Here is a 25,967-nt window from a genome sequence, read left to right as displayed (position 1 = left end):
TCCCTGCTGTGCTGTCAGTCAATCGCTCTCCCAGTGGCAACAAGTGGATTTCCAGAGTCTTGTGAGAGGTTACCCTGTCTGCCTGCTTCAATCACACAGCCTTTGGAAGATTCTACTAAATTCAGGTGCTCGTTTAATCAGCTCTGAGTTTAACTCATTCTTCCCCATTGTCGTCTGCTGCAGTTGCACAGTGCTTCAAGTGTTATCTTCACAATTTGCAAGTATTCTATTCAGTAGTGTATTTGCATTGTTGCTGCAATCAAGGACAATTCTTCACAGCCTTCCAGTTTAACCTTTAAGCTTTAGTACAAGTCTCTACAGTTATTCATTTATGTCTACAATATCCAGTTAACACTCCTTACAGTTTGGCACCAGTCATTGCTTCATTTGGACATTTCTTCACAAGCCTGTTTGAACTCAGTTGTATGAACATTTCTTCAATGCATCTTTAAGACTGTTCCTGCTTATCATTATACCATTCATTGCAATTCGTCAGTATATATATGGTGACTAATAATTGTCATTTTACTTCTTACTGGAATTGTTGCCTTTAATAAATATATGAAACAGAACTTTCTTTGTCCTCCCTGCTTTCATCATACCCCAGCACCTACACCTTTGGTTGGTCCAGGGTTAACGGATTCACAAAAACACTCGGCCCTGACAAATGGCTGATATATCTTGGGCATGTTGGTGGGTGTGTACCCCCAACATGTCTGAAAAATATCGTTCACAGACATATTGCGTTGGCCCACAGCACAGCTGATGGGCAGTATATCGGCAGATATATCGGAGCATCGTGCTGTGTTTACATACACTTACTGCAGAGGCTGCCTGTGACTGACACCACAACTGGACAGGAACATGTAAATGCCTACTCAGTTGTGGTATCAGGCACAACACATCAAGCCGATGATCGGTAAAGTGTGTATGCACTTACAGATCGTCAGATAGGTTGGAGGACCGGATGGACGGCCGCTCTGTTTGCCTAGTGTGTACCCTGCTTAAAGGAGAAGATGAGGCCTCAAAAAATCTGAGCAATTATGAAGACATTATAATCTGCCCTGTGGATAAGGGAGAGAGGACTGTGCTACAAATCCAAAATTTATCTCCAGTCATCATATCAAAGGGTGTATGGAACATTGCAAGAAGATCCAACCCCTTTATTCAAAAAGGATTTGGATGATATTTTAAAAGAAGCAGCGGGAAATCAAATCATTACAAATAAAATGGCAGATGCTTTGAGTCAAGGTTTCCTGATCACTCCTTTACTTTACACACTGGCAAAGATGCAGAAAAGATGCAGTTAATCCGCCAGGGTGACCAATTATATCTGCTAGGGGTCTCTATATAGGGAGGCTAGTTACTAAGCCTTGGATGCAGGGCCGGTGCACGGTCTCTCTGCACCCTAGGCAAAGCTTCAACTTGGTGCCCCCTAATCTGCAACCCCCCTGCAGGAGGTGCATCAGGGCTATGAGAAGCGGCAGTGAGAGCGCCCCTCGGGAGCCATAGTTACATCCGCCTGCTATGTGCCTTCACATGACTTGATGTTACACATGTTGGCACAGAGGAAGCGCTGAGGCACCATGTGGTACAGCCTGATAGTGGTGGTTGCACCTGATTAAACCTGCAGCAGCAGCCAGTGCACTGTAAAAGAAGGAGGCCACATACAGAGACATACGTCAGTGTTTTCTTAGATGAATTCAGTGGTGCCCTCCAGGTGCTGGCGCCCCTAAAGCTTCCTAATGGTAGAGCCGGCCCTGCTTGGATGGAGATAATGTGGATGGAGATAAGGTACCAGCCAATCAACTACTGTCATTTTTCACAGCTTGTAACATGACAGTTGGGAGCTGGTTGGCTGGTGCTTTATCTCCGTCCACTTTATCTTCACCCAAGACTTAGTAAATAGACCCCATAGTCTCCAAATATCTTTCAAGCAGATAACCACATTTTAAAAGACGCAACTTCTTTAATTCTCAAACTACAAGAAAGAACACCTTTTTAACCATTCACCATTGTATGTGTACAATTGATGTAGTTAGCCTCTACACAATTATGCTTCATAACCGAGGAGTAGAGGCAACTAGAAGGCTACTAATCAATAAGCCTAATTATGATATTCATTATTTTATCAAGGTTCTAGAACTGACACTATCTATAAACTATTTTTTATTTGATAGCAAATTCTATATCCAATGATTTGAGTGAGCAATGGGCTCCTGTGTAGCCCCAAGCTTTGCCACTGCATTCATGTTTGAGGTGGAGAAAGACCTCTTTTTCACTGGATCGGAGTTAGCCAATAAGATCGCAGGATATACTTGATATATGAATGATATCCTTCTCTTTTGATCTGGATTCATAAGTGAATTAATCTCAATGATATAAGATATTAACATCTCTGACCATGCCATTAAATGTACCTTTGAAATCAGTAACACCCAGTTTAATTTCCTGGTTGTAGCTATCAATCTGAAAGACATTTAATAACTTCTCCTTATTACAAGCCAATGGATTTAAGTACCTTATTGAAGACAAACAGCCATTTCCCAAGTGCTTTCGCAATATCTAAGGATCTATAGTGACTAATATGATGCAATTCAACATAAGGGAAGTACAAAAAAGAGTTCTGGAATTGCCAAAGTCAAGTACTCCCATGACTACCAACAAAGAAAATGTCAAGGGTGGAATCATCTGGGTCAGCGACTACACAACAGCCAGTGCAGTCATTCTTAATGCAGCAAGAACACTGGTGGGAACACACTGTTATAAAAAATGTACAGTATGTAAGGTCTAGCCATGGGCCATGGCAGCAGCACTTTCCCCCCAAGACTTTCCAGATAGTGGGGATGTCCAGCATCAAGGGGGGAGTTAAAAGGAAATAAAATTAAATATTATGAGTACATTATATGATACACCTTCAGAATTTAGGAAACTATATAATTCTTTAGAAAGATATATTTTCTTGCTTATTACACCAACCATATCCCAATCACTATTCACTCAATCTTATATGTCAGCCAAGCAGGCAGACAGAGCATACACTAGATCATCTGCAATCACAGGCTAAGTGGCAAAGTCATTTTCATATATGCAAATTGTTTGGCATCTTATTCATTATGTCTATAAATAGGACCACATGTCCTCAAACAAAACAGGCCCCACGGGTGCGTCGGCCCACTGGGAATCTTCCCTGTAGACCCTATGGCCAATCCGTCTCTGACAGTATGTAACACAGAGACATAGAATTTGACGCCAGATAAGAACCACTTGGGCCATCTAGTCTGCCCATGTACACACACACATGTTCATTTTTGTCAGGAGACAAATAACCTACCAGTATATTTTTGGATTGTTGGAGGAAGCTGAAGTACCCAGAGGGAACCCACGCAGGCATGAGGAGAATATAAAAACTCCACTCAGTTAGGGCCGTGGTGTGAATTAAACCCATGAACTCAGTGCTGTGAGGCAGTAATGCTAACCATTACACCATCCGTACTGCCCTATGTCATTCTAGATGTAATTCATGAAGAAATGATGCAATCATCACAAAAAGTTAAATATAACACCCTGTGTGTGTGTGGGTCCATTTATTGGTATAACTATTGGACGGGAGTGCTGTCCGTGAACTGTGTGGCTATTAAATAACAAGACTGTACTTGTAAAAAATAAACCATACTGTGTGAGTTAAAAGGGAGTGGGGGAACATTGACTTTCAGCTATCCCAAAATAGTTTTGCAAGATTCACCCCTCTCGCACAGAGCGTTTGCTGTCACACAGCAAAGTTGTGTTTTCCTGTGTCTTCAAACTGCTGAGTTCAAAGTTAGAGCAACGTGTTAACATTTTTACTTAAATTGAACAAAACACCCACCGAATCTTTCCAATCAAGACTTATGGGGCAAATTTTATGTCACGGGCATGTGTGTTTGAGTGGCACAAAAGATTTAGTGACTGTTGTGAGGAAGTTGAAGATTTTGGCTGGTATCCTATTAGCAGCGGTTAATTATTACAGCTTCCTATTAGCCCTGGCCACTGGCACTATCTGGCTGATTGGTTTGCTTGCCTTCAAATCCCTGATAAGTGCACCTAAAAAAAAAAAGTGCTGCAAAAATACATTGGTTCGTGGCTTTTTTATGGTCCCTATATATTTTTGGCCAAAAAATGGTGGTTTTTCGCATGAGACAATAGGATAGGAAACTATGAAAAAAACAAAAACAGTTTTTTTTGCGAGGGGGCACCATTGGGGCTAATAGGATACCACCCTATGAACGTCCCAGAAGGCCTTGCAAATGAAAATCAAATGAAAATTGATTAAAAATATGTAGCAATTAATGTACAGGGGCAAACGCAGAATTTCTGGAGGTGGTTATTCTGAATTGTGCATCTCTTCTAGCCAGGACCTATTCCACCCAAGACGACTGCCTAACTTGGCACCTTTCGGAAGTGAAGTATTTAACACCCAAAATGACTGCTCCAACAGAGCATCACGCCTATTGGCTTCTTTTTCTTTTGTTATCCTTTTTTTTTATTTTTTTTATTTTTTATTTTTTTTGCGTGGTTTTCTACTTGCTGTAAAACTACATTCCTATGTAACATATACTGTCTTTGATGCCTGAGTCCTATTGGAGAAATAGCACTATTTAAATAAAATTCTTATTTTTATTATGACACTCCCTAATGCCTAAAGAGGATCATTGTATCTTCATGGCTGTTATTATGTTCTAGTTGTACTAGATCTTTTTTATTTTTTTATTTATTGAGATGCAACCACTCCCCATGTTTGTTGGGTATGCGGTCTATAGACCTACAGTGTCTAGATCACAGGTTCTCAAACTCCGTCCCAGGGACGCCAAACAGTTCCGTTTTCCAGTTCTCCTCACAGAATGGCAAGTGAAATAATCAGCTCCACCTGTGGATCTTTAAAAATGTATAAGTGAGTAACGACTACACCTGTGCACCTGCTGGGTAATCTGGTAAAAGTGAACTGTGTAGGGTCCTGGGGACCAAGCTTGAGAACCACTGGTCTAGAGAGAAAATCATATGGCCGACATGCATAAAGTTGACATGGTCAAAAGGTCAACGTGGTCATTAGGTCGACCTGTAAATGGTCGTCAGTGCTTATAGTCAACAGGTTCAAATGGTCGACATACCAAATATGGACACATATGGTCGACACTGGTTCTTTATTATTATTTAGTTATTTTTCTCAACTTTTTTCATACTTTACCATCTACGTGGACTTTATTATCTGTGTGTTGAGCACAGCCAGGCACCTTGCCCGCAGCAAGGCAAGCAAAGTGAGCCATATAAGGAGACACAGTGCACTTATTGGGGTTCCCAGTGCACTGACGGTGAAAATGACCCCCCCAAAAAATGTTGTCTACCTTTTTCCATGTCAACCTTTTCATGTGCCGACCTTTTGTACCTTTCGACCTGGACAAGAAGCATTTGGTAAGGGACCCATCAAGCTGAGGAGTGGAGGGCTTAAGCTGCTGGGATGGAGCATCTAACATAAGTAATTCAGACTTGATCGTAGATGTGCTAAATTTAGCACATCTATGATCACTTTCACAGACATGCGGGGTGACGCCCAGCACAGGGCTAGTCCACCCCGCATGTCTGGCTCTGCCCCCCCCTCCGCACAGGTACAAAAGCATCACACAGCGGCGATGCTTTTGTACCTGAAGAGTCGCTCCCTACCAGCGCAGCTCCTGCGCGCTGGCAGAGAGCTACCAGTTGCTGTCCGGATCGCATTGGCTGCGTGTGACGTCGCGCAGCTGCCACCTGTTCCCCACATGGTCCGGGCATGCCTGCATTGTTAATCAGGCAGAGGTGATCGCTGGGCTGAGATGCCGATCGCATCTTTGGCATGCGCCGGCGCACTGCATCACCTGTGCATGTGCAGTTCAGACCAGATCGCCTGCTGTGCGAAAACGCACAGCAGCGATCAGGTCTGAATTAGCCCCCTTATGCAATACAGACACTATCATTCTGTCTTCATGTGTATTAGTGACTCATACAGTACCTCCTAACACCAGAAGGTGGTCATGCGGGACCTGGCGCTTCTGAGAAGCACACGCAATCAGAAAAGGGACGGTGACTCATGTGGGGGGCGGGGCCTTGCTGCACGACCCCCCACCCCCGTTCTCGTCATTTTGAGAGTGTGGCCAGTGCTGCCTGAGCAGCTGGGCAGCCCTCCACTTACCTCCCTATCCTGATTAGATGCTTTGCAGAGCATCGGTGATCACAGGTTCTCCTAAGTTGCCCACTGCAGGACAATGTCTACATAGCGGGACTGTCCCGCTGAAACCAGTACAGTTGGGAGGTATGGTGACTACAGTAAGCAGGGGGAGCAGAGCTGTTTCTACAAGCACTGATTAAAGACAGCTGCATTGGTTTAGAAGTTATCGCCTATTCAAACATTCCATATTGGGGGTCATTCCGAGTTGTTCGCTCGTTATTTTTTTCTTGCAACGGAGCGATTAGTCGCTAATGCGCATGCGCAATGTCCGCAGTGCGACTGCGCCAAGTAAATTTGCTATGCATTTAGGAATTTTACTCACGGCATTACGAGGTTTTTTCTTCGTTCTGGTGATCGGAGTGTGATTGACAGGAAGTGGGTGTTTCTGGGCGGAAACTGGCCGTTTTATGGGAGTGTGTGAAAAAACGCTGCCGTTTCTGGGAAAAACGCGGGAGTGGCTGGAGAAACGGGGGAGTGCCTGGGCGAACGCTGGGTGTGTTTGTGACGTCAAACCAGGAACGACAAGCACTGAACTGATCGCAGATGCCAAGTAAGTCTGGAGCTACTCAGAAACTGCTAAGAAGTGTCTATTCTAATCTTTCGTTCGCAATTTTAATAAGCTAAGATTCACTCCCAGTAGGTGGCGGCTTAGCGTGTGCAAAGCTTCTAAAAGCAGCTTGCGAGCGAACAACTCGGAATGACCCCCCTTGTTCACTAACCATGTATAATGTGATGTAATGGGTATAAGGGGTAATGTGAATAATGGACACTACTGTGTGGTGTCATGGGACTTGCTACTATTCTATGGCTATGCCCTTCCTCTCAAAATCACACCCCCCTATTTAAAATATAGTGGGGTGTGATTTTAAAGGGAGAATTTTTTTTATACATATTGTTCCACTACCTTTGAACCAATATTTTGCCTAATTACCGTTGGTTTAACACATAAGATAAGAGAATACAGACTAACCTTAAAGATAATTTCTTGGTAAATAACAGATTTTAAAACTTTTGGTATATTGACCTTTTGGGTGTTTAAATATTACTAATAAAAATTCTTAGTCACCAACAGCTCGCACTAGCAGCAGCCAGTGGTGCCAAAGAGGGGGGGGACGGGGACGCGAGGGGGGTAGCAGGTACTATTTACCACAGCCCAGGCCTGATGGAGGGGCCCAGCGTGGGCCCAAGTCCCATCCCCCCTTGCCTGGTAGCAGCTGCAGCTCGTCTCCTCAGCGTGTGCTGGCTTGCAATGTGGCCAGTGAGGTGCTTAAAGTACTTTTTCTGCATTTTTTCTAATGCCCATTTTCCACCTGAGTACCGGGTCCGATGCGGGATCTTTTACCCGTCTTCAACCCCATACCCTCCAACTGTACCTTTTTGGCCGGTACAGTACCGTTTTTTTAAGGTCTCTACCGGCCAAAAAGGGCTTTGTACCGATTTTTGACTCACTGCATCCCCATTGAAAGTATAGGAAAGGGGGCGTGACCAAGCCCCCTTTAACCGCGACCACGCCCCTTTCCTTGTTTGTACCGGTTTTTACGTGTACAATGTTGGAGAGTATGCAGCCCGTGTCGGCCCCGCCGTTTCCACTGCACTTCGACATGGGTTATTCCTGGGACGGATCTGTTTCCACTTAACCCGGGTAAGCTCTGTAAAAGCCTATTGATGTTACTCATTACTCGGTTCTGAAACATGGGTAATGACCGTTTACGCTACACAATTACCCAGGTCATTACCGTGTTACCGTGTTCAACCCAGGTAGCTACCCGGGTAGGATTCCAGGGTCACTCAACCTGTGTTGAACTGTTTCCATTTTCACTGTTTGCACTGGAAGCCATATTGTTTACAAACGTCCCTGCAGACGATTGCTTGCTCCAGGCTTGCACTGTACCACCACTGTGTTGCTGCATGATACCACTGTGTGAATATCGCTGCATTAACCCTTGCTGTTTTTTATATGTTAAAAAGGCATTCTTTATTGACACAAAGATAGCAAAAAAACATACATAAACATTACATACAAATGCACTGTGTCGCAGCACAGCCAAAACACAATCCACCGCAACAAAATATAATCAGGCAGAAACATTATACAGGTTGAGTATCCCTTATCCAAAATGCTTGGGACCAGACGTATTTTGTATATCGGATTTTTCCGTATTTTGGAATAATTGCATACCATAATGAGATATCATGGTGATGGGACTTAAATCTAAGCACAGAATGCATTTATGTTTCATATACACCTTATACACACAGCCTGAAGGCAATTTTAGCCAATATTTTTTTATAACTTTGTGCATTAAACAAAGTGTGTCTACATTCACACAATTCATTTATGTTTCATATACACCTTATACACACAGCCTAAAGGTCATTTAATACAATATTTTTAATAACTTTGTGTATTAAACAAAGTTTGTGTACATTAAGTCATCAAAAAACAAAGGTTTCACTATCTCACTCTCATTAAAAAAAAGTCCGTATTTCGGAATATTCTGTATTTCGGAATATTTGGATATGGGATACTCAACCTGTAAAACATTACAATATATGACATAAGATATCTTACACTACACATCACGCACTGCACCATTCATTCATTACTTTAACAAAACATCAGTCAATAAGGTCATTGGGTGTGGTGAGAGGAAAAGGGTGACGGAGGGAATCACAAGCCCGAAGCTTTATTTCAAGACAGTCACATAAGGGAGGGGATAATAAATAGAAAGACACAATGTGAAGAAAAGGGATAGGGGCCATATGAATTGAGGATCTTGTAAGGGACATTGGGCAGATGTATTAAGCCTGGAGAAAAAATAAAGCAGTGATAAATGCAAGGTGATAACGCACCAGCCAATCAGCTCCTAACTGTAAATTTACATATTGGAGTTGATTGGCTGGTGCGTTATCACCTTGCATTTATCACTGCTTTATCACTTCTCCAGGCTTAATACATCTGCCTGATTGGGCCTAATTCAGAGTTGATCGCAGCAGCAAATTTGTTAGCTAATGGACAAAACCATGTGCAGTACAGGGGGGGGGGGGGGGGGGGGGGCATATATAACATGTGCAGAGAGAGTTAGATTTGGGTGAGGTGTGTTCAAACTGAAATCTAATTTGCAGTGTAAAAATAAAGCAGCCAGTATTTGCCCTGCACAGAAACAAAATAACCCACCCAAATCTAACTCTCTCTGCAAATGTTATATCTGCCTCCCCTGCAGTGCACATGGGGGGTCATTCCGAGTTGATAGCTGGCTGCCTTCGTTTGCTGTGCAGCGATGAGTCAAAAAAAGTCACTTATGCGCATACGTATGCGGCGCAATGCGCATACGTATGCAGCGCAATGCGCACGCGCGCCGTACTATTGCAATGAACGATGTAGTTTCACACAGGGTCTAGCGAAGCTTTTCAGTCGCACTGGTGGCCACAGAGTGATTGACATGAAGTGGGAGTTTTTGGGTGTCAATTGACCGTTTTCAGGGAGTGTTCAGAAAAATGCAGGTGTGCCAAGAAAAACGCAGGCGTGGCTGGGCGAACGCAGGGCGTGTTTGTGACGTCAAAACAGGAACTGAATAGTCTGAAGTGATCGCAAGCGCTGAGTAGGTTTAGAGCTACTCAGAAACTGCACAAAAAAACTTTGTAGCCACTCTGCGATCCTTTCGTTCGCACTTCTGCTAAGCTAACATATACTCCCAGTGGGCGGCGGCATAGCGTTTGCACGGCTGCTAAAAACTGCTAGCGAGCGATCAACTCAGAATTACCACCATGGTTTTGTCCAACTGCTAACAAATTTGCTGCTGCGATCAACTCTGAATTATCCCCATTGACATTTAAATGATTAATCACGCAGTACCAATACCCTTTCACCATGCTAACCTTAAAACTCTCTTTATTAGAAAGAAACATACCACCCAACGGTCCCGATTTTCGTGGGACAGTCCCGTTTTTTGGGGACTGTCCCAACAGCCGGGGCGCAGTGTCCCGAGGTGCGGGGAGGGTCAGTTGGGGAGCTCCTGTCACTCACTGCTCCTCTTTGCAGAGCAGCGGTGAATAGAGCAGCGTCTATTCACAAGTGGCAGAGGGGGTATGCCAGCAGCTCACAGAGCGCTGGGCATGCCCCCTTCAGTGACGAGCAAGAAAGGCGTGGCTTACAATTGTGGCATCACCGTGAAGCCATGCCCCGCTTGAGGCCACGCCCCTTTTGGCTTCGTCACGCGTGTGTCCCTTTTCATGTAATAGTAAAGTTGGGAAGTATGAAGAAGACATGTTAAATTAGGAGACTGGAGTTGATTTGCAAAGGAAACTGGCACAACGAGAGGTATATGAAATGCAATCTTTCCATTTTACTTGCTTTATTTGTGTACTGTATGTTATGGCATGCACAATAAATTTTAATTTAAGTATATTCCTACAGTACAAAGTCTATTTTTATGACCCCGATGAAGTCTATATACTGCTTAGCTGATACGTGTAGAGTTGGCAAAATTTTCATGCACTGTTACTTTAAGTTTAAGAGATGTGTCAAGCATCTCATTTCTTGGATTGCGCATTTTCCAAAGTTTCATGAGCATCATGTGGGACAGTTAAATAAACTGGGAAGCCTCTTTTAATGCTCAGCACTTTGCTTATATACAGTAGATAAGCTGTTATCTGATTTTAAATATACATTGTCATTTTAATTGGTACGAAACAACATACTTTATTAATACCCCTTCTGACAGAAAAAAACGACCCGTAATTTTCCGGCACGAGCCGGGTTGACCTGGATTGTTTTTCTGTCTGAAAGGGTCAACAGGGGTCAAAAATCCCGGGACTTCTACCCAGGTATTTACCTGGGTTTTCCCTGCTTAGACATGGGTTGCCATCTGTCTGAAAGGGTGCAACCTGGAATTTTGGAGCTGGTAAACGGCTGTGATTGGATGAGCTGACAGGGCACTCGCTGATTGGCTGAGAGGGCAAGTCTCTCTGATTGTATAAGTGGGCGGGATAACTGGCACTGACATCTGAGGTCATCATTGAGCTGCAGATATTGCTGATGAGAGAGACAGCACAGCCAGAAATTGCTCCCGTCTGCTCCTGGCATAAGACTATGCCAGGTAGCACACACAGTGCAAGCTGCAGCACCAGGCTTTCATTTGCCATGTACAGAACGAACTTAGGAACTCCGGTCTACTTAGTAGTAACTAATCGGCCATGGTTAATGCAATGCAGTGAGCAGTCACCAACCACTTTTCATGACCTCATCTCTGTGTGCCCCCCCCCAAAAAAAATAAATAAATAAATAAATATCTATTTCTTATGACATCATATTGTTAGGCTGACCCAGGTTCTGTGTGAAAGGGGTTGATCCAGGGCCGGTTCTACACCTTGTGGTGCCCAGTGCGAAGGTTTCCACTGGCGCCCCCGAGGCAAAACAGGGGCGTGGCTTCATAGGGGAGGGTCGTGGCCACAGTTATGCCCCCAGTAGCTGTGACCACAGATTTGCCCCAAGTAGTTGTGCCCCCCAGTTGATTTTCCCCCAGTAGATTTGCCCCTGTAGCTGTGCCCCATTAGTTGTGCCCCCTGTACTTGTGCCCCCTGTAGATTTGCCCTCAGTAGCTGTGCCCCCAGTAGTTGTGCCCCCAGTAGCTGTTCCCCCTGTAGCAGTGCCCTCTGTAGTTGTGCCCCCTGTAGCTGTGCCCCTTGTAGCAGTGCCCCAGTAGCTGTGCCCCTTGTAGCTGTGCCCCCAGTTGATTTGCCCCCTGTAGCTGTTCCCCCTGTAGCAGTGCCCCCAGTATGTGCCCCCTGTAGTTATGCCCCCTGTAGCTGTGCCCCCTGTATGTGCCCCTTGTTGCTGTGCCCCCTGTATATGCCCCATGTAGTAGCGCTGCTTTGAAACCCTAAAAGAAAAAACACAATACTTACCAGCCTCACTCCTGCTTCCGGACCACTGCTGCTGCTGTCTCCGGGCGCCGGCTCCTCTCTATGGGAGAGACGTCATGACGTCTCTCCATTAGCAGCGCCGCACTGACACTAGGGGTCAATTTTGACCACTAGCGCGAGTCAGCGACGCCGGCTGCAGCAGGTGCACATGGCGCTTGCTACAGCCGGGAAGGAGGGAGGATAATTAGTAGCGGCTCTTGCCACGGCGGCGCCCTCAGGGTAGCGGCGCCCCGGGCAAAAATCCTGTTTGCCCGTGACAAGAGCCGCTACTGGGTTGACCCAGGAATAACTCAGGTTAAATGTGCTGTATGAAAGAGGGTTAGGAGCTTTGACATAGATCCAACCCGGCTTGAAAAATCCAGGTTTTGGGGATATTTCTGTCTGAAAGTGGTATTACTGTTTTCTCTATCTGTGACTCCTGATATGAATATCCCTGAAAGAAAAAAAATCTACTGAGCCTTTCATATACACTGCTATAACTTTTTCTCTCCATTTGTGAGTTTTCACCACTATCTGCACGGTTTAAGCACCAGTTCATGCAGCAATTCTTCACTATATGTGAACCAACCCATCATCTTTCTGCAGAGTTATTATTACGTCTGGAAAAAACAACAGCTATTGTAGCTTGGAAGCCTGTCGTCTCTTTCTCAGAGGAAGTGAGTTCATTCAGTTAACACGTTGCAAGAGATAGACTTGGATGGAAACTCACTGTAGTAAGAGGGTATCTATTGCACTACAACACCAAACACCTACTGATGTGTAAAAGAACATTTTAGACAAAATATAAAGATGGTGCTACTTTTTCTTTGAAAATGAAGCTTGAATTTCAGAATATACAGTATTGAAAAAAATAGGAACAAACAGGACCTTCATGCGATTTGTTTTTTAATGTGACCTATAGTAGAGCTTACGTAAAAGCGTGATCAACACCAGTTTCAACAAATATCTAAAGGGCCCTACAGACACAGCGATACACCGCCGAGCTGCTCGACCGCCGATACGACAGACAGGCGACCCGGCGGCGGGGGGCAATGACAGGGGGAGTGAAGTTTCTTTGCTCCCCCCGTCACCCGGATCCATACAAGTGCAGGCAAATATGGACGAGATCGTCCATATTGGCCTGCATGCACAGCCAACGGGGCACCAGCGATGAACGAGCGTGGGGCCGCGCATCGTTCATCGCTGGTGCCTCCACACTCAATGATATGAACGGTATCTCATTCATTAATGAACGAGATTGTTCACATCTTTGAGGATTATCGCCCAGTGTGTAGGGCCTTTAAGAAGTATTAGCAGCTGAGAATCATTCTATGGTCTACATTTATAATTGTGTACAATAATTGCCATCCTACTATAATTTATTTTTAGATGTTTATAATGTAATATTTTTTCATTTTTAAATTGTTTGATTAAAGGGTCTATTTACCAAGCCTTGGATGGAGATAAAGTGCCAGCCAGTCAGCTCCTAACTGCTATGCTGCAGGTTGTGTTTGAAAAATAACAGGAGCTGATTGGCTGGTACTTTATCTCAGTCCACTTTATCGCCATCAAAGGCTTAGTAAATAGACCCATAAAGACTTAGTAAATAGACCCCTAAATATTACCAAAGAGTAAAAAGAGAGAGTGTTGCATGCAGTATTCACAGTAAAAAAAAATGTGAAGACGGTCAGTATTGGATATAGGGACATTAATTAGAGATGAGCGCCTGAAATTTTTCGGGTTTTGTGTTTTGGTTTTGGGTTCGGTTCCGCGGCCGTGTTTTGGGTTCGAACGCGTTTTGGCAAAACCTCACCGAATTTTTTTTGTCGGATTCGGGTGTGTTTTGGATTCGGGTGTTTTTTTCAAAAAACACTAAAAAACAGCTTAAATCATAGAATTTGGGGGTCATTTTGATCCCAAAGTATTATTAACCTCAAAAACCATAATTTACACTCATTTTCAGTCTATTCTGAATACCTCACACCTCACAATATTATTTTTAGTCCTAAAATTTGCACCGAGGTCGCTGTGTGAGTAAGATAAGCGACCCTAGTGGCCGACACAAACACCGGGCCCATCTAGGAGTGGCACTGCAGTGTCACGCAGGATGTCCCTTCCAAAAAAACCTCCCCAAACAGCACATGACGCAAAGAAAAAAAGAGGCGCAATGAGGTAGCTGTGTGAGTAAGATTAGCGACCCTAGTGGCCGACACAAACACCGGGCCCATCTAGGAGTGGCACTGCAGTGTCACGCAGGATGGCCCTTCCAAAAAACCCTCCCCAAACAGCACATGACGCAAAGAAAAAAAGAGGCGCAATGAGGTAGCTGTGTGAGTAAGATTAGCGACCCTAGTGGCCGACACAAACACCGGGCCCATCTAGGAGTGGCACTGCAGTGTCACGCAGGATGTCCCTTCCAAAAAACCCTCCCCAAACAGCACATGACGCAAAGAAAAAAAGAGGCTTTTTACTGATATTTGGTGTTTTGGATTTGACATGCTCTGTACTATGACATTGGGCATCGGCCTTGGCAGACGACGTTGCTGGCATTTCATCGTCTCGGCCATGACTAGTGGCAGCAGCTTCAGCACGAGGTGGAAGTGGATCTTGATCTTTCCCTAATTTTGGAACCTCAACATTTTTGTTCTCCATATTTTAATAGGCACAACTAAAAGGCACCTCAGGTAAACAATGGAGATGGATGGATTGGATACTAGTATACAATTATGGACGGGCTGCCGAGTGCCGACACAGAGGTAGCCACAGCCGTGAACTACCGCACTGTACTGTGTCTGCTGCTAATATATAGACTGGTTGATAAAGAGATAGTATACTCGTAACTAGTATGTATGTATAAAGAAAGAAAAAAAAACCACGGTTAGGTGGTATATACAATTATGGACGGGCTGCCGAGTGCCGACACAGAGGTAGCCACAGCCGTGAACTACCGCACTGTACTGTGTCTGCTGCTAATATATAGACTGGTTGATAAAGAGATAGTATACTCGTAACTAGTATGTATGTATAAAGAAAGAAAAAAAAACCACGGTTAGGTGGTATATACAATTATGGACGGGCTGCCGAGTGCCGACACAGAGGTAGCCACAGCCGTGAACTACCGCACTGTACTGTGTCTGCTGCTAATATATAGACTGGTTGATAAAGAGATAGTATACTCGTAACTAGTATGTATGTATAAAGAAAGAAAAAAAAACCACGGTTAGGTGGTATATACAATTATGGACGGGCTGCCGAGTGCCGACACAGAGGTAGCCACAGCCGTGAACTACCGCACTGTACTGTGTCTGCTGCTAATATATAGACTGGTTGATAAATAGATAGTATACTCGTAACTAGTATGTATGTATAAAGAAAGAAAAAAAAACCACGGTTAGGTGGTATATACAATTATGGACGGGCTGCCGAGTGCCGACACAGAGGTAGCCACAGCCGTGAACTACCGCACTGTACTGTGTCTGCTGCTAATATATAGACTGGTTGATAAAGAGATAGTATACTCGTAACTAGTATGTATGTATAAAGAAAGAAAAAAAAACCACGGTTAGGTGGTATATACAATTATGGACGGGCTGCCGAGTGCCGACACAGAGGTAGCCACAGCCGTGAACTACCGCACTGTACTGTGTCTGCTGCTAATATATAGACTGGTTGATAAAGAGATAGTATACTCGTAACTAGTATGTATGTATAAAGAAAGAAAAAAAAACCACGGCTAGGTGGTATATACAATTATGGACGGGCTGCCGAGTGCCGACACAGAGGTAGCCACAGCCGTGAACTACCGCACTGTACTGTGTCTGCTGCTAATATAGACTGGTTGATAAAGAGATAGTATACTCGTAACTAGTATGTATGTATAAAGAAAGAAAAAAAAACCACGGTTAGGTGGTATATACAATTATGGATGGGCTGCCGAGTGCCGACACAGAGGTAGCCACAGCCGTGAACTACCGCACTGTACTGTGTCTGCTGCTAATATATAGACTGGTTGATAAAGAGATAGTATACTACTAATATTATATATACTGGTGGTCAGGTCACTGGTCACTAGTCACACTGGCAGTGGCACTCCTGCAGCAAAAGTGTGCACTGTTTAATTTTAATATAATATTATGTACTCCTGGCTCCTGCTATAACCTATAACTGGCACTGCAGTAGTGCTCCCCAGTCTCCCCCACAATTATAAGCTGTGTGAGCTGAGCAGTCAGACAGATATATAATATATAGATGATGCAGCACACTGGCCTGAGCCTGAGCAGTGCACACAGATATGGTATGTGACTGACTGAGTCACTGTGTGTATCGCTTTTTTCAGGCAGAGAACGGATATATTAAATAAACTGCACTGTGTGTCTGGTGGTCACTCACTATATAATATATTATGTACTCCTGGCTCCTGCTATAACCTATAACTGGCACTGCAGTAGTGCTCCCCAGTCTCCCCCACAATTATAAGCTGTGTGAGCTGAGCAGTCAGACAGATATATATAATATTATTATATATAGATAATAGATGATGCAGCACACTGGCCTGATCCTGAGCAGTGCACACAGATATGGTATGTGACTGAGTCACTGTGTGCTGTGTATCGCTTTTTTCAGGCAGAGAACGGATTATAAATAAAACTGGTGGTCACTGGTCACTATCAGCAAAACTCTGCACTGTACTGAGTACTCCTAATGCTCCCCAAAATTAGTAAATCAAGTGTCTCTCTAATCTATTCTAAACGGAGAGGACGCCAGCCACGTCCTCTCCCTATCAATCTCAATGCACGTGTGAAAATGGCGGCGACGCGCGGCTCCTTATATAGAATCCGAGTCTCGCGATAGAATCCGAGCCTCGCGAGAATCCGACAGCGTCATGATGACGTTCGGGCGCGCTCGGGTTAACCGAGCAAGGCGGGAAGATCCGAGTCGCTCGGACCCGTGAAAAAAAACATGAAGTTCTGGCGGGTTCGGATTCAGAGAAACCGAACCCGCTCATCTCTAACATTAATATGGACAAACATTTTCAGGGACAAATTTTTAAGATCTCCCGCTATTCTCGAAATGTAAATACAGTTGGCAAATGTGGTGAAATCCCATTTGCAATGTACAATTATTAGTGCATATCCCATTCTTTGTTACTCATGTTTTAATTTATTGTTATATTTATTTAAACTGTTGGTGTCAGCAGAAGTTCATGTGATGCTGCACTCATGCAGAGCCGGCCCTAACCAATATGATGCCCTAGGCAAGATTTTGGCTGGTGCCCCCTAGCACCGCCACTAGTTCTGCAGGAGATGCCTGGCATGAGTCAGCTGGCAGCTCTGCTAACGTCAGGCGCCTTTTGTTTATGAAAATGCATCTTATTTGCATTGCTATGTGGCTAGGTTGCACAAGCAGCTTCTGCTGATTAAAATGATATGCAGCATGCCTACATTCTGTGTGCGACTGCGGCTGTATCTGCATACGAAATGCTACATTACAGTGATTTCCAGGAATACACTGCAACGTAGCATTTCGTATGCAGATACTGCCGCAGTCACACACAGAATATAGGCATGCCGCATATCATTTTAATCAGCAGAAGCTGCTGGTGCCCCTAAGCATACCAAATGCCCTAGGCAATTGCCTAGTTTGCCAATGCCTAAGGCCGGCTCTGCACTCATGTGACCATTCTGGGCCAAACATATGAAAGCTGGCAGTCTGGTGTGACAGGATGTTTCTCATGGACGCTACATTTACACTTTTACTTGCAATTCCACACCGCATGTGAACTGACATTTTGCAGAATTTGTAATGTTTTACTAGAGAACACAATGGGCCTAATTCAGATCTGATCACAGCAGCAAATGTGTTAGCTAATGGGCAAAACCATGTACAGTGCAGGGGGGAGATGTAACATGTGCAGAGAGAGTTAGATTTGGGTGTGGTGGTCAAACTGAAATCTAAATTGCAGTGAAAAATAAAGCAGCCAGTATTTATCCTGCACAGAAACAATATACCCCACCCAAATCTAACTCTCTCTGCGCGTTATAAATGCCCCCCCCCCCCCCCCACCTGCAGAGCACATGGTTTTGCCCATTAGCTAACAAATTTGCTGCTGCGATCAGATCTGAATTAGGCCCAATATACAGCCGTCTGGGAATAATCATAAGAATATTTTGCAATAATAATAATGAATTTTTCCAGTGACACAAAAAAAAATAGAAAACCCCAAAAATAAATACCCACAAATAGCGATGGTAGAACAATATTGATCATTGTAGCTGTATATAAAATCATACACTAATAATAATTATTATTATTATTATCCTTTATTTATATGGCGCCACAAGGGTTCTGCAGCGCCCATTTACAGAGTACATAAACAAATAATCAAACAGGAAAACAGCAACTTACAGTTGATGACAGTATAGGACAAGTACAGGGTAAATGAACATAGTTACATCAGCAGATGACACTGGAATAAGTATCAGGTGGCAGAAGACTTCTGGATTTGGTGCAGTTGAAAATTATTAAATTAAGAAAAGATAAGCACATGAGGGAAGAGGGCCCTGCTCGTGGGAGCTTACATTCTAAAGGGGAGGGGTAGACAGACAGGGGTGACACAGATGGGGTACATAGAGAGCGTAGAACAGAGGGTTAGGATGAGATTTGGCTGGGTTTTGTGAAGAAGTGGGTCTTGAGAGCCTGTTTGAAGTTTTGTAGAGAGGTGGAGAGTCTGAGGGTGAGAGGTAGGGAATTCCAGAGAAGTGGTGCAGCACGTGAAAAATCTTGGAGGTAGGAGTGGGAGGAAGTAATCCGTAGGCAGGAGAGTCGGCGTGCATTAGCAGAGCGAAGAGGACAGGTGGGAGTGTAAAGGGAGATAAGGTCAGAGATGTAGATGGGAGAGGAGTGGGTGAGGGCTTTGTAAGCAAGTGTGAGAAGATTGAAATGGATTTTGAAAGGGAAGGGGAGCCAGTGAAGGTCTAATAAGATAGACGAGACTGCTTCTTTTGGGTTGACCTTGAAAGAGTCCTAAGTGTTAATTTCTTAATTGCTGATTTAATTTCCTAAGTGCTGGATCCCTTGGGAGTGAAGACTGCCACTATGATGCTTTGCCTATTTTCACGAAGCATGCATCAGGAGTTTATCTTTGGAAATGACCAAGAATATGATCACAAGCAGTTAGATGTGTCAGACTGAACTTATGAACTTGTTCATAGACTATTAAGCGATAACATAAAAGTATAGTCATAGTATATGCATGCCATGATGCTGGAAAAATGCATAGCCATACCATCCGGCAAATAAAGCTCCCAGATTTATCAGGAATGACCTGTGCACTAGATTAACACCACCAATCTAACCCATGAGACTTAATTCTTCTACTAACATCGGAACAAATTCTCAGACAGATATAGCAATAGACCAAAAAATAGTGTATGTATTTTATAAAATAAAAATACAAACTTTTCTGAATTTGATTACACTATAACAACACAAACTTGGCAAGCCACCCTGAGTATCCGACTGTAGGTACAAGTTATCTGATAATTCTCTTTCTGCCAGCTAGACAGTGATCAAGTCCAGATACACCCTACTTTCAGCACACCAAGAAGTATCAGCAATGAGACCTGAACACTACATGGTAGTTGTAGGGTATGCAGATTCTTGTATTGCCAGTTGGAGGATCTAGGGGTGGCTCCAAGTTGGCTCTCAATTTAGATATATATTTGTATGTGCTATTATCATGTAGTATAATAATAGGCAAATATATTACCCAGAGTGGGTGCTATTATCATGTAGTGTTAGGTACCACCAGTATCAGAGAAGCTTTGACGCGGCCTGCTGGCTTAACCATATATTTGCAAATATATGCAACCAAGATCTCTGAATTTTCTATAATCATGTAGTGTTCAAGTCTTATTTCTGATACTTCTCAGGGGTGCTGGGGTAAACGTTTTCACTTTTTTTGGCCTAATATATCTACATGGGTGGATAGGGACTTATGTGTTTATGTACTAAGCCGTGGAGAAAGATAAAGTGGACCAAGTTGAAGTACCAGACAATCGGCTCCTAAATATCATGTCACCGGCTGTGTTTGAAAAATGACAGGAGCTGGTTGGTTGGTTGGTTGGTTGGTACTTATCTCCATCCACTTTTTCTCTCTCTTCAAGGCTTAGTACATAGACCCCTGAGACTCTGCTCCTCTTGTTCCCTGACCCCCTCTTCTCTCTGACTCAGAGAGATGCATCAACCTTTGTTCAGGAAAAAACTGAGCAGTGGACCCCACCCTCAGTTAACCCTTTGTTGTGGTTTAGGGTTACTGGGAGCTCTGTGCTGGCAGGCATTTTCAGTTTTCAGTGACCTACCACTAAAGGCCACAGTGCCAATACCTCCAATGGTAATTGCCACTGTCTGCAGAGGAATATAGGATGTAAAGGGGCTATGACTCCTTCATGGTAATTGTAAATAGTTATCTGTTTCACATGTAACATACAACATTCTGGAAAGAAATCATAGTAATGATATCTAAATATGCACCAAAAATCTGATGTATAGTAGTAATCTAAGTATACCGTCTTTGATGTTGTCCCATCCTAACTTGTATCATTGTTTTAATGCGATAGCACTGTGCAAATATGTGTGTGAGGATCACATTTGTGTTGTAGCTATTGGGAATATTCAATTGCTGACATCTTATTCATCCAGTTGAATTCCCACAAACCCCGCCACACTTTATGGTGGTGGGATCTCACCTAAAAGTGTTCACTACCCCATAGGGTAGCAAGGACTTTTAGGCAAATTGGGATGCCGTTGCTGGAGTTTAAATGCTGCAGCAACGGCAGTTCACCCCCTTCAGTACATTTGAATTTCCTCCTATTATTCCTGCATTAGAATGGACATATTCATAGCTATATACTCTTTTGTTGTTTTGTTTTGCAGGGATCTTGGTGAAATTTGCAAAAGACAATATGGTGGTCCGAAGTTCTGTGTGGAGATACATCTTAGTTACACTAATCTTTATGTTTACTTCTGGATACTTATCCTATAAACACTTTAATAAAGACATCTTAAAATTCCAGGCAAAAAAGAAACCTGTAAATAACTTGACCTATCCAGCCTTCAAACATCCTCTTGCTCCGCCATACCCATATCCCTACCAGTTCCTCATTAACCAGCCGGAGAAGTGCAAGAACCGAAACCCTTTCCTAATTATGCTGGTGATTGGTGAGAACTCGGATATAATATCCAGGCACACTGTACGGGACACATGGGGCAATGAAAGTAATTATGATGTTGATGTGATAAGGATTTTTCTGGTTGGTCTATCTGCAGTTTCAACTGAAAAGGTCCAATCAATGCTTGAGGAGGAAAGTGTAGCCTTTGGTGATATTGTACAACAAGACTTCTTGGACACATACTATAACTTGACTCTAAAATCTGTAATGGGCATGGAATGGGTGGCCAAATTCTGCCCCACTGCCAGTTATGTTGTGAAAATAGACAATGATATGTTCCTCAATGTGGATTATCTGGTCCACCAGCTCCTTCACCCTGAGTTGCCAGTGCGTACAAATTATTTTACAGGGTACATAGTATCCAACACTGGACCTTTGAGGGGCAAAGCCTACAAGTGGTATGTACCTAAGGAAATCTATCCCAATGACACCTACCCACCTTACTGCTCGGGCCCCGGATATGTGTATTCAGTGGACATGGCACAAAAAATTTATGATGTGTCACAAGAAATTAGGATGATCCCAATGGAAGACTCTTTTATGGGAATTTGCTTGTATGAGCTCAAGATCCCTCCCACTCGTCCCCCTCCGAACATATTTAATGGCCACAGGATTAATTATGACCGATGCAAATTTAAACAGCTCATTACAGTTCACCATTATAGCAGGGAAGAGCTGCGAACTGTGTGGAATGACTTTTGGGCTAAGAGATTGTTAGCGTGTTGATTTCAGGAACAGGACCTACCTCATTACTGTATGTCTATAGGTGACTTAAGTCATTTCTGGTAAACATTACAATGAAGTGCACCTAGGAATTCTGGGGGAAAAATGGAGAAATAGGAAAATTAACAAAGTACTCGATGAAGAGACTCTATGCAGTTCATAGTGATGTGGCACAGCATGCATTGAATAAATGATGCTTATTTACATGGTACAGTATGTCCTATATAGTAATTTTAATATGTAAATTATTTATATGAAGATAATTTATTGACTCCGATAGGTGTTAACTTTATTCATTTTATTATAGTAATATATAAATGCTATTACAGGTTGACTCTCCCGTATCCGGAAATTGAATATCCAAAATACTGAGTAATACCCCTTTCACACTGCACAAATAACCCGGTATCAACCCGGCATATTGCCAGGTCGACACGGGTCGGCGTGCGGTGTGAAAGGGGCATAGCCAAAATCGCGGGTCGCCTGACCCGGCAATTCAACCCGGGAATAAAGCAGTGTTATACCCGGATTGAATACCGGGTCAGTGGCTGTGGAAACGGGCTCCCAGGTCGATGCTTCCCGGGACCAGTTTACTACAGCAGGGAGAGGCGGCGCGGAGATGATCTCATCTCCCAGCGCCGCCTCCACCTCCATCCCCTCCGGCGACTCCGCTCCCCGCTGCAATGGCAACCCGCCCGGCATATTGCCGGTTCGGAGAAGTATGCAGCAGCTGCCAATGCCGGATCCCACCCGGGAAGGACCCGTTTCCAATTCCCGTGTGGGATCTGGCATTGGCAGTGTGAAAGGGGTATTAGTGACACCTTTGCTTTCTAATGGTTCAATGTACACAAACTTTGATCCATGCACAAAATGACTATAAATATTGTATAAAATTACCTACAGGCTATATGCATGAGATGTTTATGAAACATAAATGCATTTTGTGTTCCTCCCATACCCAAGATATCCCAATATGGTATGCAAATATACCAAAATATGGAAAAATCCAAAGTCCAAAATACATCTGATGAGTATTTTGCAAATGGGAGACTCAACCTATATACTAAAATATAAATGTCACCATAAAAACTGTATACATTGGTGTTTGTCATTTAGAAAAGGCCAATATATTACAATAAATACAGTATCTGGTAATTCTTCCCCCCCCCCCCCCATTACATTCCAAAAGCAAATGTTAACACTAACGCAATAGCCGCTAAGTAATGTACTATGATTTTTTTGGTTAATCAAAATTCTATGCCTATGCTCTGAAAATTACATTTGTTTATGTTGTTAATTGAAATCATGTCAATTTTACCTCAGTAGCTCATTAGAAGGTTGAGGTAACAAACAACATTAATGATGATCTACTAAACCACTGGTTTGTAAACTCGGTCCTCAAGGACCACTAATGGTTCACATTTTCCAGGTCACCTGGAAGCCATCAGTGTCACATTTTAAAAATCCACAGATGACCTGGAAAACATGAACTGTTAGGGGTCCAAGTTTGGGAACCACTGTCCTAATTCATTTAAATAATGGGTTCCAGTGGCAGTTGCAGAGATGGGGCTGTAAGTGCAAGTGCAGTCTAAAAGTCAAATAAGGAAGCCATGCCAACTGCCACCCCAAGCTCTGCCAAACATCGCTGGGTGGGACTCACTGGTAGTTGATCTACCATCACTAACTGTTACTCCAGGGTCTTTTTTCACCCCATAAGCAATGTCTGTAGAGTAACCCTTCATCTTGTGAGTGTGTGTGTGTGTGTGTGTGTGTGTGTGATTTAGCAATATAACCATCCCAAAGCATTCTTTCTACAATGGAGGTGAAATATTATTTAGATAGTTCTTCCTAACACTGGGCCTGATTCACACAAACCAGATTGTAGGTGCACTGCTCATGTACAGAATGGTTCTAGAGATGCTACACCCAGTGACCCCTAAGCCTCAGCTTTAGAGCCTGTGGCTGTTTTGATGGCGACGACGGGGAACATTTAAAAAAAAAAGGGGCATATTACCTCCATTTTGAAGGCAGGCTGAGGTCTTGGTGTTCATCTTCTGATGCACATTACCTGGCCCTGACAGTGGAGTTCAGTTACACATCCTGAGTAAGCTTAGGTGGTTGCAATGGCGATCCAATGCTACATCTCGGGATGCAGCAATTGGATCTGTGATGCCGGAAGGAAGCAGCTTTTTTCTTCAGATGACTTTTGTGGCATTAACATATTTTGGCATAACTACTCCGTCCAAAGACGCAACAGCAATACTAACTGTGTCCATCTCTGAATCACCCCCAGTGTTGCAGAAGTTTCAACAAATATGTTGCACATGTAGGTTGCTTTACTTTCCCCTTTTTATCCAGTTTCTCTCCAACCAGCTTGATGGGGTTTAAGGGTGGAGACTTTGCCGGTCATTACAAGATGTAAAGCCGGAAATTATGTTTGGGTCATTATCTTGCTGTAGGATGAAACTTTGACCAACTAGATATAGGCCAGAGTGTATTGTATGGCACTGCAAAATGCTGTGATAGCCATTTTGATAAAGAGTGCCAGTCACAAAGACATCACATTTTGATTTATCGGTCCATGAGACTTCTTCCAGTCTTCAGTAGCCCACTGGTGGTGCTATATGATTCTGGCAGACTTCTTGTTCATTGATGCAGAACAGCTGTACGTTTTTAGACCATTACTTGTTCCCTGAAGAAGGCCTGTTTTATAACTGAAACTAACACTATTTTTCAGTATTCAATATCCTAAACTTTTTTTTTAAATCTATTTACTGCTTTCCTTTGTACCATTGCAGGTTTTTCAATGGTCTAAAACATGTCTGTCGAATTTGAACTGGGTTTTCTCTCTATATTTGCACTGATTAATGCATATCTATTGATAGGTGAGTTTGTGGTACCCCCACCCAGATTTTGGTATCCCTTTAAAATATCGGGAGATCTGCAAAGATACTTGGCAGTGTACAGAAATGTGTGTGTATATCTGTTGTTTTGTTATAGAAAACATTCACGGTGATTTAATTATTATGCTGCTTCATTTCATGGACACTCCGGGTGCTGTAGAGGTTAACTGTTTTCCCTCAGTCTGCTCCCATGCAGCAAAATCTTCCTGGTGTGGACTGATTGGCTTGGGAAGCTGGCTACACATGGCCAGCAGGAGGTGATGAATTTTGCAGGAAGAGGCAGGTGTGCAGCCAGTGTGTGGAAAGCAGCAAGCCAAGTTTGGCAGGGGTGCTGAGGAGCACGACCATCTTAACAGCAGTGTAGGCCCCTGGGCAAAGCAATACTCTGGGGCCCCTACCCATTCTCCAGCGTTACTATCATTCACTCAGTATGTAGGACCTGGAGCATTCATTTCTGCTAATTACTCCTTTACTGCACAGGTGGTGGGAGATGGGGTGGGAGGGAGAACACTAAACTGTAGAAGGGGGCATTGGGCTGAATGGAGGTGGCCTGGTACATGATTTCCAAGTGGTTAAATGCAGGTGTGGGGTGGATAGAGGAGTGGGCTTAATATTCATAATTTTCTGGTGGGAGGGCAGCTTCCTTGACTGCAAATATCTCCAGTTCCTGGAAATAGATTTTTTTAGATTTTAATGGAATAAAAAACTAGATAGTCCAACCTTTCAGGCAGTACTGAGGACTTGGGGATCAGAGTTCAGGAGCCAGAGCAATCCACCGATGAAAATATAAAACTGCATACCAGGCGGGACAAGCTGCTGGAAGGCTGATATTTTTGGTTCTCGGCATAGTAGAGAAAAGCTGTCAGTGTCCACCGAAAAGGGAGCGTCCCAGCTTTTGGAGAATACCCTCATAAAATTTCTAAATTAGACAGAATCCAAGATATCTGGCTGGGAAGAGCAATTAACAGG

The 25,967-nt window shown here is 43.6% G+C and overlaps 1 protein-coding gene across 1 annotated transcript in view; it reads left to right on the top strand.

Moving 5' to 3' along the window:
- The window catches only part of LOC134934839 (beta-1,3-galactosyltransferase 2-like), a 32,625-nt gene extending 9,774 nt beyond the window's left edge, over positions 1-22,851 (top strand). Inside the window, exon 2 of the mRNA XM_063930185.1 lies at positions 21,077-22,851. Coding sequence (XP_063786255.1) covers positions 21,106-22,098 — 993 coding nt within the window. The 5' untranslated portion in view covers positions 21,077-21,105 and the 3' untranslated portion in view covers positions 22,099-22,851. The remainder of the gene's footprint in view (positions 1-21,076) is intronic.
- The last annotated feature ends 3,116 nt before the right edge of the window (positions 22,852-25,967 follow it).

This window comes from Pseudophryne corroboree, chromosome 6 (genome assembly GCF_028390025.1).
Source record: "Pseudophryne corroboree isolate aPseCor3 chromosome 6, aPseCor3.hap2, whole genome shotgun sequence".
Taxonomy (NCBI): domain Eukaryota; kingdom Metazoa; phylum Chordata; class Amphibia; order Anura; family Myobatrachidae; genus Pseudophryne; species Pseudophryne corroboree.
This window is presented reverse-complemented; position numbering and strand designations above follow the sequence as displayed.